Raw genomic sequence first — 20,124 nt, forward strand, 5'->3', positions numbered from 1 at the left:
TACGGTGTGCTTCTTGTATAATTTAATAAATCCAACACTAGAAAAAACGTTTTTTTAAAACGCATTAGAAGTACTTTACTGGTTGGACTCCACAGCATAAGCAATAATTAAAAATGCAAAGTCACATGATTTTTTTTATATACATTTTAAGAAAGCAAGCCATGGCTTCTAATTGTACTACAGTATTGCTGAATGGGCTGCCTTATTCCCCACTGACGTTTGCCACGTCCCCTGTGTAAATCAGTATCTTGATCACAAACTGCAGTACAAGCTGTCTGTTTTCATTTTTATTTCACTTGATTTTCCTCAGTCGTTGTTTTTTTTTAATGCTAATTGTTGATTCCAACATTGGTTGAGAGATATTCTGCACTATAGTCAAGTGGGTGCTAAACTCCGCTCAGCAGCAGGATTATCCCTGATCTTTCTGGATTATTTCCAAAAGCACAGTTTTAACGCCGCAATAAATCGAGGGGAGAATCAGTAGTAATGGGATGATCGTTTTGCAAAGGTAAACAAGTCATGTGCTGTGAGCGTTAGGTGAAGATGTTCACCCTGAGCTCTGATTATCATGTCTAAATCCCAAAGCTCTGAGTTAATAAACATGAGTGCGAAACAAAGATAAACTCGCCCTGGGCTTTGTCTAGCCTGTTTTGAACTTTGCGAACCCCACTCACTAGCTGCATTTCTCTGAAACGTGAACATGCACAGATTTATCTGATCCATGCTTTTAAAAGGATTCACCTTGATCGGTGGTTATTCTTGATTTGGCTTTCACATCTCAGTTAAGGGTTATGCATCTCAAATAATCAAGTAAGAATTCATCTACATAAGTTGTGTTGCTTGCTCCAAGGATTTTAAGGGATTAAATTTAGTACACTACTTTTAGATGCCACACTCGGTGCTCTGCGATCAGATGGTACATAGTTGCATGTCACTGTATTGCTTTGATAAACAAAAGTTAAAAAAAAAAAAAAATCTAATTAACTTTTGCAAACTATCAGATTATTTCCTCCTTGTCAGAAGTAAGAGACTTGATGAGGCGCCAACAGCAGGAGCTAATGCGCTGGCACTTGGCATACACTGATCCTGATAAGAGGCATTCTTGCTCTCAATCTGTTAGCACTCTTCTTCATCTTGTTCTCTCCTCTCTGTTTTCTTCACTGCAGATGTGACTCAGAAAACCGTTACCTTGGCAATCCACTCAGAGGAACCTGTTACTGTGAGTAATTCTCCACTGGACAGCTACTTGCTGGAGAGACAGCTCATATGCACTCACACTGACGCATACATCAACACACACACACACACACACGCCTCCTTGATTATTCTAGGCTATTCTGTCTCTGCTTTTATTTCTCTCTCTCTCTATCCCTCTCTCTCACCCCACTTCCACTCTTCCGCTCAGGGCAGATGGAGCATTTTAGCACTTTGGCACCAGGGGCGCTTGTTCGGTGACAGAATGACTTGTCGTGAAAATGTCAAGTGCATCAGAAGGAGTGAGTGATTGAGCTAATCAAGGAGACGGAGGAGTAAAAATTCCCCACTTGTCTGCTCACTCACTCAATCACCCACCGACTCATTCATTCATTTAGAAAGTTGTTAAAAATGTTAGTTTGACTTGAGTGTGAAGTACGAGGAAAAGTCATCAAAGGGAATAACGCAAAAAGCGTTACCAAATTTAAAAAAAACAAAAAACATAAAGTTGTCACTCAGTGCCAAAGTGTGGTCGCACATCTGTACCTGTATTCCTGTGTATATTGTTCATGTTGGTGTTTGTGCTTTGTGTGCTTATTTGCATGAAGCAATGCCCTTCACGGTGCTGCAGTGTATCTCTCTCTTTCAACACTCTGCTACTGACAACAGAGCCTTTGCCAAGGTTTTGTCCCCTTTGAAATGCCATAGCCTGACAGCAAGCTCAATGAGGGGAAGACAGGAACTGAAAGCCTGGAGCTCGCTTTAACCTCTGCACACCACTGGGACTTTTTCTTGAGCTCTGCTACACAGCACTGTAAACATGACACCCCTGACTAAAATGCCATTGAGCATGGATTAACCTGCTGGACTCATTATGATGTTATCCGGCTGCTTCACCATTTGTATTAGCTGATCTCTCATTGTTACTGGTCATTTTGTACTTCTATTATCTCCCAACTGTATTTGCAAGTAACACCCTTGAACTATCACATGCATATATGGCCACTCATACAATCATGGAGAAAACCCTCAGGTGATAAGTTTATACTGAAGAATCCCATAAACACAGTTGACACATGACATGTTGGCTTGTGGATGAAACAAGAACATTAATGTCCATTATTATTAGCAAGTCAATTATGCAGACCTTGTAAATTATCTCAACATTTTAAGTTTGAAACAACACGTTTAGACCCTCTACTGCATAATTTGCCGCACCCACACAAAAAGATGCACCCTATTTGACCTCAGCATCAGTAAGAAATCATTTTAACTCACACAGTTGGATTTTTTTACAAACAGGTCAGAGTCGGGCTGATAAATGATTTTGTCTTTATTTATTGTAACTTCTATGCCAGAAAATGTGCCTACCGGAAATTAGATCATCTACTGCCACAGTGATCGTAATAATGTAATCTACATTAAGTGTATATTTATAGTTTATACTCAATCAATATTTGATTCATGTATATACTTCGGATAATTGTGTATAGATTTTTGGCATCACTTAGGAATTCAGGCAAATCCTTTCACTTGCTTCGTACTGTGCCCCAAAATTTAATCCTTTTGGTCTGGTAATATTCCACTTGAACCAATCAGTCATTCTTGGTGCATCTGAATCAATAAGAAGCCCATCACCACATCACTGCCCAACAACCATTCCTCTCTGACTGCCTCATCCCAGCAAAAAAAAAAACAAAAACATTTGGTTCCTACCTCCAAAATATGGCTATGCAGTCTAACCAGTACATTACGTTTAAAAAAGGATAAGATAAAAGGCAAACTCCCATTTTCTCATCCCCTCATGTTGCACCTCGCATGTAGAAGTTCCTGAGCAGTAATCGTCACTTGCACAGTCATTGTTCAATGAGAGAATGGGTGAGTCAGGGGCGGGGACGGGGAGGCAGGAAGGGTTTAGAAAGATGGGGACGACTGGAGGGTGGATGAAGGTGAATTAAATTCTCCTGACAATTTAATATCTATTTCATTTCTTTCCTTCATTTTGAAACCTTTCCTTCCTCTTCTTAGACGACTTGTTTTTGCTACTTTTGAGTCTCAAGGTTCTGTCCTATAATCTCTGATTATATATTTTTTACACATATACATTCACAGAACGTATATGAATGCGATTCCATTTTCGCTTTGGCTGATAGCAAATTTGTATGTGACTCCTATCATTTAATAATTTGATACTTTATTAATCGCTGCAGGTGAATTTTTAGAGCTTGCTGTCAGTGTCGGGTGGTCATGCTTGTTCTCTGCTTGATGAGAAAATTGTACAGCTTGATTGCAGTCATTGGATTTGATTAGAGGCATTTTGATTTCACTTGTCTCCATCAGTCAGTCTATTGCTTGGAAGTTTCTTTTGATCATATCACACAGCACACAACTCCATATATTTATGCTGTCAGAGTAGTCTCTAGTAGAGTAAGCCACAGCTGGCTGCGTAGATTGTGTATATTCCTCAGAAGGTTTCCACTGCTTATTATTATATACAGCGTATTGTGGAATGATAGTAAAGTGTATGAGACCTTTCTCCCCTGTCTGATTTTCTAAATAGACAATCTATTGATCGACTACCAGTTCACCTTCAGTCTCATCCAAGAAGATGATAATCACTACACTGCCATCAACTTTATGGCCTCACCTGAGCAGGTAAGTGTTTGAGAAAGTTCTTTTTTTGTAGAAGTGACATGAATGCATCACATCTCAAGTTATAGACCACAACATATAACATTGATGATCATTGCGATTATTTTGCTAACAAAGCGCTAGAAAGAACAGCCCTCAAATTGCTCAGAGCTTCCTGAATCCTCACTGATTTCATAACCTTTTTACAGCATCTCTTTTAATATATCTTTCATGATGTACTTTACTGTAATGAGGCTCTTGTGTCTCTTTTTGTGTGATGTCCTCAATATATCTTGTATTTCACTACGTTAATGTCGTGGTGTTTTTTTTATGCTCTCCATCTGAAGGCTAACAAGAACTTGGACATGTCCATTAATGCATCCAACAACTTCAACCTCAACATCACCTGGTCCGTGGGATCAACAGGTACGTTTTGCATTATTTTTACCATTCATTTATTGTGTGGTTAAAATGCCTCACTGTGTTTATGTCTTTCTAGTTAAAAGAGACCTTGACAAGGACCAAACTGTACACAAAGCCAGTTTGCAATCCGTCCATTTCTAAGATAATTTAGTGTTAAATTAAGTAGATGAATTTTCCCTTTTCTCATTGTGTTGTGAATCCACCCATTAGTCTGTGAAAATTCATATTCCAAGTTCAAACTATTTCCTCTGCATGTATTTGAGAAAAAGAGCAAAGTAATTTAACAGTAACAAACATCACACCTAACAAATGGCTTAGGTCACAAATGCTATTAGAGATTCAGGTCAAAAGCTATTAGAATTGTAATTGTAAACTGAGTATGTCTTCTCAAGCCTCGAATCGTATTTGGATCTTGTGAACAATTATAAGAAATATTCATTTTTAGTATCAGTAGGTCACCAAAGCAGATAATCAAAATCTCAGACTATGTCCAGACCTGCCCTCTTACTACATGATCTGCCACTACCACACAAAATGACACATACCCACTCGCCCAGTTTGTCCAAATCATCAATAAAAAGACAATTTTCATCCACACAGGATTTATACCAACAGGTCAAACACAACCCCAGGCTGATAACAAATGCTGTATTTATTTATTGTGAATTCAGTGCCAAAAAGGTGCCTGTTGCAAACTGAATTACCTACCTCTTCAATCTTCACTCAAATAATGAAACACACCATTTAAATAGACCAAAATATTACATTACAGCATACATGTTTCAGGTAAAGCTCCTTATTTAATAATCTCCATTCGGTTTTGAATTGTATGTAACGACAAAACAAACATGATTTACTTTAGATGCTTGAGGTTTTAGATATTGGGTGTCTAATGTAGAGGATTTGCTTTAACGTTTTAACGTTTCCTTTGTTTTTTTTTTAAATTAATACAATCATTTAGTTAGTTGGTATAACAGTTATAACAGGAACAATAAAGCCCCATCTTGTTAGTGTGTACTGTGTCACTGTTGAGTGGATATTATCGGTCCCCTGAGGAAAGACACCCAAGGACACTGCAGTCGTCCAGCGCCAGTGTTTATCTCCTGCCCTCCCCTCCTCTCAAGGCATTCACCACTTTCTCCCTCCCCACAACACTGACATTTTCCAAACCACTAAAACATGTTAACCTCCTGTGCCCCCCTACACCACCTTAACCTTTTCGGAGCACCGTCATTAATATTTGAAGTTAGGTCCCCTTTTCCCGCAAAGATATTTTGTCTCAGAAGGAACATGAGCCTCCTCACAATCGACAAGAGCGTGAAGCGCCTTTGGGTGGGGGTGGGGGTGGGGGGGGTGATTTCAATTAAGATAAACGTGCTCACGTAGCCACGCTCAAGCTGTCATTTTCACTTCTTTTGTTTCAGAGCTGTGGGTTGGAATGTCAATGTTGAGGACTCACTGACATGAGGAAGAATAAGAAATTACATGCAGAATTAAAGAAATGAATTAAATACATTAGGTTTTAGTTCATGATGATTAAAAATTGTATATTAACATGATACACTCCAAAGTTTACACTTCAGTTTTGATAATAATTAATTTTATTTAAAGAAAATGTCATCATCCTACCTTGAAATGAGATCAAGTGTTCTATGCAGCGATTTGGATTGATATTGATGTAATATTCCCCCTCAACATAAATAGACACAAACAAGTTGATAAATGATAAATAATAGTTGATCTGTGCAGATGTTTGCTGCCCTCAGATAGAGTGCAGTTGCCCCAAGGGTGTAAAATGCAAAGTTCTCGGTAATTAGCCGACAGTGGTGTCATTGAGTGCCTTGAAAGGCGCCTATAAATAAAATGTATTATTATTATTATTATATGGATTGTAATGATGAATATGTGCTAACATGAGCCAGTTGTGACCTATGGACAGCCACATTTTAGTCCCCCCGTCAAGTTGTGCTTTTCTTCCACGTCTTTGCCTTTTTAACAATAAAAAAAGAAAAGCATTTGTAATTACACAATAAAGCTCGACTCTGTTTGATGTCCACCCAAAAGAAGTTAAATGCACTTAAGACTAATAATAATTGCTTATGACAGCTTTCCTGTAGTTCCAAATGGCTTGATAAACCCATTAATGGTTTCATAATAATATGTTGCAGCACGTTCAGCTCCATCTCTGTACGTCTGTGAGCTCTCAGAGCACCAAATTGCTGTGTGCTGAGCATGAACTCTTTTTTTTTTTTTTTCCTTTTTCTCCCCCCTATAGCTGGAACCATTTCAGGAGAGGAGGTGCCCATCGTGTCCAAAACTAACATCAAGGAGTACAGAGACAGTTTCTCCTGTGAGAAGTTCACCTTTAGAAGCAACCCCAATATTACCTTTTATGTCTATGTCAGTAACTTCTCATGGCCCATCAAGATCCAGGTAAGGACTGTGTTGATGACCTTGGACTCACTCATGTGAGGCAGATATAATGATCTAAGATATAATGAGCACAGTGATCTAATCCTTGCCGTGGTCTGTGTTGTGATGCCCTTGTTTTCAAACTGCTCACTAGATGTACAGTATGTCAGCAGCCATCTAAAAATACCCTATTGATCATCAATTGGATCCAGTCCTACATAAAACAAAGAGAGCAGGAAGAGCCCTTTTTTGTAGATGCAGAGCTCCATTGTTGCTCAGGGTGATTTCAAGTGCACTTTATTGTAATTACGGATTTAATAAGCGATTGTTAGCATGCATAGGTGTACACCTGTCTTTTAGCAAGCGAAAGCAAAGCACCATTTAACCTTTTCTACCCTCTTTTCTGAACGGAGAGATTAAAGCTATGATGTGGGGAAAGGGGTGAAAGAACAACACGGTGAAAAATGAATATCATTTGCTGTCAGTTATTTTGGGTCTGCGGGAAAACAACAATTAAGCTTTTGTAAAAAAAAATAAAAAAATATTCATGGTTTAGTCTTACAGGCACAATTAAAATGGGCTAAAGGATCATGAAAATGAGACTGAGCGTGATGTGCAGGGGTTTCATGGTAGAGAAAACCGGAACTGAAATTACGAGGAGAACACAGGGCCATTACTCTTTTAGATGTAAGCAGTGTTTTTTGAGCTGTGATTATGACAAACAAACATGGTCTCGCAAACGATTTTACGCTATGAACTGTAGCAGTGTAGCTCCAAAAAAATTCAGTTTGATACACCCAAAAGTAGAATCAGTTCCTCTGTCTAGTAATTTCAGTGAAATGAAATCCAAAGTAATTGTTACACTAAGTCTACAACTGTGTCTCTCAGCTCATTGTTTTAGTTCTCCAGTCTGCAACTTTTTCTGCAGCAGGCAGCTGTTTTCAGTGAAAAAGAATTCACTGAACTGTACCTGGCCAGACCCAAACATCAGACAAAGTTAGGAACTAGCTGCTGAACAAAGTAGGGCATTTAGTAGGAATATAGTTCCCTCAGGAGTTGGTGGAGACCAAAACAGAGCTAAAAGACAAAATTAGGTGGCAGGTGGCCAAAACATGACTCCAAATGAATGAGAATCTTGTCTGTCTGTATGTCTGTTAGAAGTTCACCATGTCAACTTAAAAGGTGATACTAGATGCATGTGTTACATTAAATTGCAGGTTTAACAAACAACAATAAACAACAATAAAACAGTGTCTATTGACATTTGCATTGACATTTTGTTAGTAATATGGCTGTATTATTGATAAAACAATAAAAAGCCAACTGTATTGCTAAAATTGTATGTTTAAAGGAGAAGCAAACACTTTTTACTCAGAATTGTGAGACAATTATCATTGGTTATAATAGCACACAATTCCTTTATTGCTAATTATCCTAGTTCCAAGTATTGATTTTCGTATTTGTTCTGTCCCTCCCTTTTACAAGGTAGATGGGTAGATCTTGTAATAATAATGTCTTAGGGGTCAGTCCATCTGTGGAGTTGACCCAGTAATAGTTTTCTATTAGATTTCCAGTCACTTATTTATTATGGACTGGCCTGAGCTGTTAGGGCAAATAGCTTCTGTAACAGGATAAGGCCTCTCTTCCCTTGCTCACTTTTATGATGCAGGAGAGTTCAGATGAGGATGAAATAAAGCAGAATTCGAGAATGCACTTATGAGCTTTTAGGGTCCGAGCCCATAAAATAAGCTTTTCAAAATGTGGATAAAGGTAGCAAAGGGAGGTCTTAACATCTCTCTGTGACGTGTCGGTGTAACTATTACCCAAGAGACTGTTCAGTGTACTAAAAGTCCAATTGTGATGAAAGTACATTCTCAAATGTTGCCATTGATCGGCTAAGATTGATGAATTGAGATTAAATTAACCCTAAACGTATTGCTTTGACCTTATATTATGTGAAAAAGAGGGTTACAGGCACTGAACAGAAATGTACCACTTACCAAAAAGCCAGCGAAACATCTGTATAATATGTGCTTTTGAGTCACGTTGGCCACGTCAGTGAGCATCTCATTTCAGATCAGTGATTCTCATTTTCTACTTAAAAAGGTTAAAAAAAAGTCAAAGGTGGGAGAAGTTTGCGAAGTTGTCAATAAAGAACATCAGTCCAGTGAAGACTCTGGTCACTGCTAAAGCTAAATATTCAGCTCTCTGTAGCTTGTCAATAACACTTACTTTAGGAGTGGGAAAGAGAGATTCTTGTCTTCTTCTCATGTTAATACCAGGCCTCAGTCCTGTTTTAACCAATAACATGTTTGAATTCTGCGCTACCTCTGCCTCGCCATTAGGTTTGACGATGGGACAAATACATCAGCTGTCACCCATAATGACTCCTCAGAATAAGTACCTTTTTGAATTTCTGCCTCATCAGCATTCTAAGCATCAAACATGACGCAAGTAATCCGCCTCTAAAAGCACAATTTGTGCCCTATTACCCAAGCCTTCGTGCCATCAACCAGATAGGACTCAATACTGCTGCAGATGACGTCGTGTTTGTTTGTCTAAATGCTTTCAGGGCAAAATGCCTTCAAAGCATCTACAGTAGATAATAACGTGTCTGTATGATGCGGCCTATCAGATGTGATGCAGCTGCGGGGACTGTGCGTAATCCCTCTTTTAATGAAGGCTATACATATTTCTGACCCATTAGCCACTTGCCATGATGCTGACATCATTTCGCTAATCAGCTACGTAAGAGACACACTAGATGTTTTTCCACCTCAACAGCAGATGGACTGTAGTGGACATTATTGAAGGACAATGAAAGTGTGTAATTTTCTAGTAATATGAAGTACTTTATTGGGTTCTGATGATTTTTGTATGTCATTTTGAGACTGGTAACACAGGCACAAAATTATTACAAATCTAAATAAGTCAGTATTGTTCATGTCAGTCCTCACGTCATTAAAGATTTGACATTAAAGACATAAAAAGCAACTATTTTTTAGAAGTCTTGGATTGTGTGCAAACTTTATCTGGTTCCACTTTATTCAAGGAGGAAACTTTGAAGAGGAGCCTTCAAACAGTCATTGCCAAACTGTCTGTGACCTTTTTCAGGTCCATCCTCATCTTAATTTTAGTTTAACTGTTGGCGCCACATCACGTTAAACCTTTCAGTGTCACAGAGCAACTGGGATAACTCAGTCAGAATGGAGTTCAGTGTTTCCCCCATGGGATAAAATAAGAGACTTTAAATGTAAAGTTCAGGTTTATGAAACAAATTATTGAGAATGCTGCAATACTCATATTAACCTGTAGTGTGGCGATATATACCCGAGATCATATCATGTTGGCTGTTAAATGTTGTTTCATTTACATGAAGTATTTCTCATTCTCTTCTTTTTTTTTCTCGAATAGATTGCCTTCTCCCAACACAACAGTATCATGGACCTCGTCCAGTTCTTTGTGACATTTTTCAGGTAAGTGAGTCAAATATTTACACAACTTAAATATACACACTCAACATTTTGTTTTAACTGTTAAGTGTTCAGCAGTCAAGAACCATTATCCAGAATTTGACGCGCCACCTCTTCATTTTCCACTCTTGCCTCTTTGGGCTCATGGAGTTACTCAGGCTCATTGGATCTGTCCTGTTAACAGAGTACATACAGATGCCTCTTGTGTCTTCAAGGCAATGATTTTTCCTTTTTTAAGTGGTAAATGAATTGCCAGTAACCATTTGAATGGGTGCATATTGCTCCGCAAGTGCCACCTGAACAGAAGGCATGGGCGATCAAGATATGAGGGCTCTTAATGATTTTCCATCCTGAGAGCTGCGATGGAAATCTTTTCTCATTGAAATGTTCAAAATGAGTCAATTGAGTGCCCTCAATAGCACAGCAAAGTCTGAATATATTAAGAGGTTCTGACTATAATTGCAAAATTTATGCTTTAAGTTGGAGTTATTGGCTTTGTGAAAAAGCTCCAGAAGATCAGCATTGACGCCGGCCCTCTCAAAGGAGTTCCCGCACAAAGCTTTGGTTACTGTAGTCTTGCCTGTTCTAGGCATCTCTAATCTATAACACAGTGTCAAAGGCTGTAGGCTAAATCATCTGCTTGTGATTGGTTACATTTTAATGTCGTTTGAAAAAAAAAAAAAGATCTGCCCCTTCCCATAACTTACAAACAAATTAACTCACAAATTACCTGTTAGTTCACTATAAAGGATTTAGCATCATAATCATTTCTGTAGTGCCATAACCATAAAGTGCTGTCCATGCAAAAAGCCTCTCGGTAAATGATGCTGTATTTTGATGGAGGTATTTATAATGTCATACTAAAAGACCTGCAGTAAGGGGAAGCTGAGCTGGATTGCTAGATTCATAATAGAGACACATAAACAAACCAGTCGTGGATAAGATGCCTGGGTTTTAATCAGTAGATCAGTGTCATTGGTGGTGACAACTATTTTTATATAACATTGAAAGTCACCGATAGAAGCCATGGTGCAGTTTTCTGTGTGTGTTCATATAATGTCAAGGTGTGCTTCCCAGAGTAGCCCGTGGACTAACATTTTATCTGTGTAGCTGTCATGACGGGAATAGAAGACAGCCTTTGCCCAAGGCACCTGCCCATCACTGCCCAGGCCACAATAACTTTCCTGAAAAGCTGTCACACAATCAGTTACCTTCTGCCTCCATCTGATCACATTACAGTCGAACAGCCAAATTCAGGAATTCTTGGAAGGAAAGGGGAGAAGGACAGAGCTTATTTTATTTAAAATGTTTCTGACGGCATCCTTCGCAAAGGAAACCACTTCAAACGGGGTCACAACACAGGTGCACGAAAAAAAAGAAGCTACAGTTCTGTTTTTTTTTTTTTTTTTGTAAATTACAAGTAAGTGAGCACTTTCAATGTGCCCATAGCATAGTACTCCTTTCTCTGGAAAACTGTTTTTTTAATATTATTTTGAAAATGCCACTTCCTTTAGAAGCACTTTCCCTCATTTAAAAATGTTTTGTGCTTTCCATTACACAGCACATGGCTTTTTCTGTTTACCTGCCTAATTTTGCAAATTTTCTCCATTAGTATGCAAAATGCACTGTTTGGTTCGTTTGTTTTCCCCCCATTGTTGTGCATGTTCTACTAAATCTCTCGAGTCTTTTCTGCATTCTTGTTGTCCAGTTCTCACTGACCCATAAACTTGGGGAAAGTGAAAGGCCCTGATGCAGTCACAGACAGTTGTGCGTGTATGGGAGGGGACGAACCTGCGGGAAACATAATCAGCCTGATGACAAAATGTCAAATCACCCCACAGGGTTTCCAGACCTGCTTGTGTGAGAGATAGAGGGTGAAGAAATGACGGCTTGACTGGGAACAAGCTCGATTTTCTTTTTTTTCTTTCTCCTCTCTACTGTTATCTGTTTATTCAAATATTGGCTCACCTTTTCCACTGCAAGCCTTTGAGACACCAAGTATTTGGTCCTCATTTGCACATTGCTTCTTCATCTTAGTGACTTCATAAACAATATTTATTTGCACAGCACTGCCTAAGTTGTAATCTAATTAGAGTCTGATTGTTTTATGCGTTCTGATTAGATGCCGTAGAAACGCTCTAATAGGATGCTGCGCTATACTTGCAGTGGAACCCCAGGGTCTAATTTATACTACTTCACAAAATCAGCTTCGCTCCAGTCACATCTGCATGTTTGTGTATATACAGTACATGCAAGCGCGTGTGTGCACATTAGTGTCACAGCATTTATGTGCAAGCAGTACATGCTTTAAGAAACACGTGTGCACACGTTGCTCATTTATCACCAGCTTTATTCAGAAAATTGTCAGGTAAGGTGAAATGACACCACGCAAAGCTAAACTCTTGAAATGTAAAGAGTGCATAGGTTTAAATTTCACAATCTTTTTTTTTTTTTAAATCCAATAATAAATAGTTAGGATGTGCTCTTATTTCTTAAGCTTTTTAATCTGCTGTTTACTGAGCTTCTTGGAGCATGTTGTTAGCATTTTAACAGCCTAAAAACCTCATAGAAAGCAGGTATAGATATTATTGATTGTTTTCTCTCATGATAACTGTAGCAGAAATGACCATGTAATTAAAAGAAAGCTGCGTTGAGTGTTTAAGGCCAATCTTCTTACAGATTTGGCCACTTTATGTTTGTCCTTCACTACCTGAAGGGGTTAGGGCATGAATGACTGCAGGACTCCTTTTAGAAGAAATGGTAGAAGCAGATGGAGCAGCAAAGTGGATTTAAGCTTCTTTACAGTCTAAAATAGTAGCGATGAAAGCCAAACATCTGTCTAGGGATTTTTGTCACTTCTGCCACATGAAAATGTCATTTTAAGCCCCCACAGCACCCTCCCTCCATTCACTGTTATCTTCAAAGGTGTCTAGATGGTGCAAGTACTTCTAAAAGAATGAAAGGATTCCCAGCTTGTGCACCTCCAAAATAAATTCCACGTGCGATGACAAGATGTTTAAAGCCCAGAGTTTCACAACGTTTTAATCCCTTTTTTTTTTTGCTTGTTAGCTTCCTTTTTCCTTTAACTGTGTTTTAGAAGCTGTGTTTTGCAAGTGTTATCAAGTTCCCCGCACTTCAAATATCCTGGCCAGTGGATCTAGCAGGTGTGGCAGGCAAATTGAAAGCTTTTTGAAGTGGGGCTCATGAAATCAGAGCTACCCATATGTCTCTGGCGAAATGTGCTTATTGGACCAGACTGCCCATTATAGAAATGTGGCATGTCCCTCAAGACGAGGGCTCATTGGTCACATTACAGTATGTGTTTCAAATCCAAATAAGATGGCCTTTGTTCCTGGAACAGGGTCATGTTTCCCCCTAATTCAGTGTGTAGAGAATAAGTGGAAGGAAATAATAAAGTAAACTGACACCAGCACCTGAGCTTTTATTTTGTTGCTATGTTTTTTTAACTAATAACAAGGCATGCAAAAGTATATATATCAAAAGCATGAATATATGCCCTCTTTGATACTAAATATTACATTAAAACTCCCACATGTTGCTCCCACAGGCTCTTAGACGGAGAATGTCTCTTTAGCACATAATAATCTTTACTTTCTCATCCGTCACCAGGATAATGAAGTGGAAGCTCTCAATCACTCATATTTTTCTATCTCAGTAGCGCTTGGGCCTTGCTGAATTTCCCTTGACTAATGATTTTACTGCTGGGTCATTAATTCAAGTAATCAGGCAAAATATTCACTCTACTAAGAAATGAATGTGCTACCTCGTCATATCATCACCCTTGTTTGTTTTTCTTTAAGTTAGAAAGGAAACTCATGTCTTAGAGTACGTAGCACTATAGAACAATTGTATGATTTAATTTGAAGGCAAAATCCCCCATGCAAAGAATGCATGTGGGCACTTTTTCCCTAACCGCCATTTTCATCTGGCGTGATGTTGTTTCTTTTCCTTCATTCCAGTTGCTTTCTATCACTACTCCTGGTGGCAGCCGTTGTGTGGAAGATCAAGCAGACCTGCTGGGCGTCACGACGGAGAGAAGTAAGTCCATAAAACATATTTTGTTGACATGGCGTACACCTGACCATGGTGCAATATTTAAAAAAAAAACCTCCCAGTTTGCTCTGTAGATAATGGTTACTTCTCAATACATTAGCTAAACGTTACCCCAAAAGTTTGGTAAGTGTTAGCAAATCTGCAAATATCACTGCTCAACATGATGGTGCCTCAATTCCTGGGGTTTAGAGTGAGGTGAGTTGTTGGGAAAACAACAGCTGATAAATACCAGGTGTGCCAGCTGATTGCTCAGTCCCATCAATTGGACTGGCGATGCCACAGACCTTAATTGTAAGATAAGACATCAATACATATTGACACCCAATGCTCTCTGCTTTGTGTTAACAACTTCAGTTCCTTAGCAGCTTTTAGATCACCGGTCCGAGAAGGTCTGTGTCTGCTAATGGCAAATGCCTCTTTAAGAAGCACAGCATAGGATTTTCTCAGAAATGCTATATGGCTAAACATAAAGAAGATGAGAGGATGATTTAAGCTAAGAGGGCTAGTCGAAAAAGTATGAAGGAAGCGAGTAGAGCTACCGTGAGTGACGTAAGGAAAAGGGGATAGAATTAAACATTAATATTCAGCGTTGGCATGAAAGATGGGGCCGAGAAAAGATGGCGATGAAAAGGATGAGAGAGATGAGATGATTGGTGGTGGAAATGATAAAAGAGTGTGAGAAAGATACTGTTCAGGAAATGGAGGAAGAGAGCAAAAGTATGTAAATTCACCTCCCTGCCCTTAACCCAAACTGCATGGGATGGTGGCTGGTTTCTGTAAGAGCAACCATCATTTCCATCTCTGCAGAATGAATCCTGTATTCTCCTGGGTGCTGTTTGATACTCAATAGCAGGAAGTTTAATTTGGTCCGAGTCCAGCCTTGTGATCTGCAGTCTACTAATAAAGCTCCCACAATTTATTTCCCCTTTGGTGATGACATTGATAATCATAGGATCTGAATTTTATATCCTTTAATTGATATATGAAAATAAACAAGAATGATGGCTACCGTGACTCCGAATCATGCCTATCCAAAGAATTAAAGTCAATAAAAATTAATGCAGGCAGATGGGCTCACGTCATTGAAATTCTGCTCACTTTTTCTGTCTGCTCTTGGCATTCCTATCATCTGTTTGTCGTCGCCCTTCAGCTGCCAGATGAAAATAGATAAATAGTTGAATAAAAAAAACTCCATCTCCAATTTCAGGTGATTGAAAACTTTTGTCACTGAATGAACAAAATACTTGCCGATTCTTAGTTTCTGAGAAAGACTGAAATATTTGTTGGCAGATTAGCCATCAGGTCATGTCTATGAATAGATTAATTACTCTATCAATATAATGTACATCTACTGTTTCTTTTTATGGTTTGCTTGCACATGCCTTTGAGTCTGTCCATTCCAGTGTTAAGCTCCATCTATTTGGTTGCCATGTTTTGTTTTTGTTTTTTTAGCTCATTTAGTAACAGGAAATTATATTTTTTAAGTGAACTATTCATTCCTTTTTCTTCTTTAAAATCCAACCTTAACCCTAACATCCAGTGAGGTGCTGATGGGATTTGTTATCAGCTTTTGTGTTGTGTTGTGTAATGGGGTTGATGGGAATGATTGCTCAAAACCTGTACCTACTACCAGAGATCTGACAAGTCAAAGTGCTTTACACTTCTGCCGTTAAACGCTGTTGAAACACAGACTTTTGCACACACCAGTTCTGATTTATTCCAAAATGTATCGCCGTCATACTAATTAACGTTAGTGTGACATTCAAAACTCTGCTACACGGCTTTATGAACCTGAGATTCCTGTTGTGGCCTTTTGTGGTGACCTACTTTTGAAGAGAAGTTGTGAAGGGAAACTGTGTGTTGGTCACCTTTTCCTGAAAGCTGTAACAGCCTAGAGGGTGCTCCTCAGCACTGTTATGGGTGCTTCAGCTGTGCAAGTAGTCTTTAATTGCTTCTTGTGTGGTGGTTCTCTCTGCCATTTCCATAAAGCTCTTATCAGGATGAATTAGTTATCGGTCTGTTCTATGTAGGTCCATAGACAGTACTTCTGATAGTTAGTTGGTACTTGTGCATAAAAATGTTTTCTATAAGGTCAAACAACTAAGAACTGCTTTTAAGCCTGCACAAATCGCACCACAATCAATGTAAGCTTTTCATATCGATCCAAGACTGTTTGCCCCTATTACTACCATTTGTAATGGTAAAAATGGCACATTTAGTACCACACCAAAAATAAACATTTCAGTATAGAATTTGATGTGTTATAACGTAGAGAAAAAACAAATGGTTCAGCTGGTGTAAGGGACTAACAGTCCTGTGAACAACCTGTAGCTTGGATGCTTTTTTCACTTTTGTTTATTAAGCTTTATCAGTGTCAAACAGGTGCCGACATAATCGATCTTTCTTTTCAAAAAACTAAGCATAAAATAGCAAAAACACTTAAAACAAACAATCAAATATATTAGATATTTGGTTAAATATAGATTAGTCAGTAGTGTAGGGGGAGCATGGGTGACAATCTGCTGCCTGGATGTTGTGCTGTAAAAACACACAAATGGACACTGGCTGCTGCTCTGGCGCTATACTTATCAGGCACCCAGGGCCCACGTGTGTCCCATGCTGCTGATTACGCTGCCAATAGGTCGGCAGCCCTGGAGACAGAAAACAAGCAACAGCAGAGTGAACCAAGCAAGAGGGGCTGTCACAATATGAACCAATTTCTCTGCCTAATGTAGCTTTTTTTTTTTTTTTGAGTGGGTATTGTCTGTATGTGATTTTGTGGATGGAGGAAATAATAATAACCACTATAAGCCTCTCAGAAACTTAAACCCATGAGGCAGTAAATGTGTAATTCCTGGTACTGACTTAATCTCGCAAAGCCGATCTTTTACCACACTACTGAACTAATTGGATAAGGGCTTTCTTTTTGTCAGAAGTTGAAAGGGCTTGTTAGGAATGCTGCGGCTAATGTATTTGAATAATTTTAGCTGACGATAGATGATGACACTTGGATCCAGAGTGGGGGACAAAGGGATGAAAAGACAACAGCTGTAAATGCCACGGAGGAGGACGAGGGCTGACCTCTTTGAAGCTACCTGTGGGGGGAACAAATGGGAGGGGGCGCTGACATTTCACGACACTACAGCACCAAGATGTTTCACACACAAACATGTGGATGTATCTAATGTGGCTCCTTTCTCTTGATCTCTCTCTCTCTCGTGAATGCACACGGAGACACAGGCGCACAAAACGTATGTACTGACCGCCATGTAGAGCGGCGATGTTTCACAGGCACTCTAAAAGCACTCAGAACTATTACTGAGCAGCGGTTACCATAAAAAGGACCATCATTTTTTTTCAGCATGTTTAAACACAACATTTACTAAATCCACCACTCACTAATAAGCATCTGTTTATTGAAAGCTATCATCAGCCTGTAGAAGTTGTCCTGGCCATGACTTTGATAATAGCTGTGGCCAATTTGCAATTGATGGCTCAAACCTCCCCGTTGTGTCAAATGAGGACCAGAAAATGAGGGCAGTAAAGGCTAAGAGCAGCAGCATCTGTAATAGTTCATCACTGATGTAGTTTAGGTCCTATTTTCTTCCATATTTACATATGGGTTCAGTTATTTATTCAGTGATGATAGCAGCGTGGCAATTTCAGTTGGTAAGTCCAGAGCTTTGGTCCAGGCTAAAATATCACATCATCAGTCGCCTTGAAATTTAGTCCGGACATTTACGGCCCACAGAGGATGAACGATCCCATGACTTTCCTCCAAATATGTCAGTTTTCTACCAGACCGATGCCAAGACTTTTTCTACAGATATTCATGGTTCCCAGAAGATGTATCCTCATGATTAACATGCCATACTAAGGTTATGATAAAGCAGTGGTATACATTTGACTGACTTATCAGCATGTTGGCTCAAAGCACTGCTGTGCCTGAGTGCTCACAGAGCTGCTAGCATGTCCGTAGACTATGAGCAGGAATCCAGACTAAAGCAGGCCTGTGTTATGAATGCAATGGGGTGGGTTGCTTCAGGTACAGGTGAGACATAAAATATGATTGTGGAAGTCCAGTTTGAATAATGGATCCATGAGTCTGAAGGCTTATCAGATGCCAAAACACTGCCTAGCTGTTTATAATTCTCCATGACAATATTTACAACTCTGGAAACTTATGGTGGCAACAGTCATTTACAATAAATACACCATTTACGTTACAAAGTAATTTACCAGGAATGCATGAAGTCACATTGTGTTCCAGCAGCAAGTTGAGTCAAGTTCACTTTTTTGCTGCGTGAACAAGTGTTTTTTCTTGTTTATTTGTTTGTTGGCACTACTGCTGCATTGCTGGACTGACCTCTTTCAAATAAATGAAGGGGCTTGTTTTTTTTTTCATGCAGAGCTAAAGTCGGTCTGAATGCAGCCTTAGTTTTGAGTCCTCTAAAAGATGTAATTTTTATGTGCTGGCAGAATAATCGTTTGTGGAAAACCCTAGTTTTAGTTACTTGAGTATCATCATAAACAAACCCATTTTGATTAACCCTTCGGAGTCTAGGGCCGCCACACGGCATCAAAGTCACATGTCGCACGTTTGAAAACGTAAAGCTGTGACACAAGCACGCAGGTGCTCAGTTCAAAGACTGTTGGAAAGCGGACACTTCAAACTTTTTACAAGTGTTTGAATTTTGTCGATCGGCCTATTAAGACTAAATTGATGAAGAGCCGAAGTCGCACACTACAGCTCTTCTACGAGTTAGAAGATGCTGAATCTGGGGAAGAACGTTCTGATTCTGAGGAAGACTCCTTTCAGAGGATGAAGTGGATGCTGTGCGTGAAGACGAACAAGAGGAGGTGTCCGCGCAGACCCCCGCTCCTCCAAAGATCCAACTAGTTCTTACTCGGATTTTGTGTTTCCTTTGCACTTTTACATCCAGTGTGTCCATATATTATGTCAAAATAAATAAATACTTGTAGAATCACATAGGTGAGGTTGTGCTGAAAAGAAAGACACAAAGAAAGGCAAGCTAAGCAGTTTTAATGGGAAACACAAAGGTAAAATGAAAAGTAGTAAAAAACGCTGTTTTACCCCAGACTCTGAAGGGTTAAGGCAGCTCGATCGTCTAACTTTCTATTATGCTTGCATTGACAAAACAGAAAGGAACATGTTACGTACCACATAATTCTCACATGTCCCTCCGCAGGCTCGGCGTAGTCCCACGTCCTGCTCTTTCCTTGAAGAGCTCAATCAGCAGTCATCGATTGCTATAATAAGATTATCCTACTCTTAAGCCGCGTGTCACCTTGATTGTCCCGTGTTCGGTTTAAAGTTTGCACACTATTAATTTCCTCTAAAGTTACAGATGATGGAGGGTGGATGTGCTTAGGAGTTCAACTTAGCTAATAGCTTAATCTCGGAGGCTTAGAAGCTGTCCTGTTAATGAGTAAAACAGAATAGAAATACAGCAAGGTAACATTTAATGAATATTTCATGTTAGAATTAAACCTTATTACTTTCCACATCCTTAATAATAATTATTTGTCATATTTTCTAATGGGTTCTTGCTACTTCAGCCTACACAAAACCACTCAACCACACCAGCATCATATCAGCGTGGTACACAGTGGTAGTCTACTATACTGGAGGTCTGCATTTAGTGGTTTTCTGTGTGTGTGTGTGTGTTGATTGTGATGCATCAACATGCAGTTAAATAGTAAAAAAAAAAAGCAAACTGCTACCAGAAAACACATTTAGTCATTTTTCACTGTTCACTTGTGAACTGAACACCAGATCAGTGCACAACGAAACATTTTGTTTCACCTTGTTTCATTTTATTCCGTTTTCATTCGAATATTTTCATTCTGCAGGATGGCGCCCGTGGGTACAGCCGGTGATCTTTTGAAAAGGACA

The 20,124-nt window shown here is 39.2% G+C and overlaps 1 protein-coding gene across 1 annotated transcript in view; it reads left to right on the top strand.

The window, feature by feature from the left end:
* The window catches only part of atrnl1b (attractin-like 1b), a 62,271-nt gene that overhangs the window by 29,325 nt on the left and 12,822 nt on the right, over positions 1-20,124 (top strand). Inside the window, exons 21-26 of the mRNA XM_070851258.1 lie at positions 1,167-1,219; positions 3,755-3,849; positions 4,173-4,251; positions 6,524-6,681; positions 10,075-10,136; positions 14,114-14,192. Of these exons, the coding sequence (XP_070707359.1) occupies positions 1,167-1,219; positions 3,755-3,849; positions 4,173-4,251; positions 6,524-6,681; positions 10,075-10,136; positions 14,114-14,192 (526 nt within the window). The remainder of the gene's footprint in view (positions 1-1,166; positions 1,220-3,754; positions 3,850-4,172; positions 4,252-6,523; positions 6,682-10,074; positions 10,137-14,113; positions 14,193-20,124) is intronic.

The sequence above is a fragment of the Pempheris klunzingeri genome, chromosome 20, assembly GCF_042242105.1.
Source record: "Pempheris klunzingeri isolate RE-2024b chromosome 20, fPemKlu1.hap1, whole genome shotgun sequence".
Lineage (NCBI taxonomy): Eukaryota > Metazoa > Chordata > Actinopteri > Acropomatiformes > Pempheridae > Pempheris > Pempheris klunzingeri.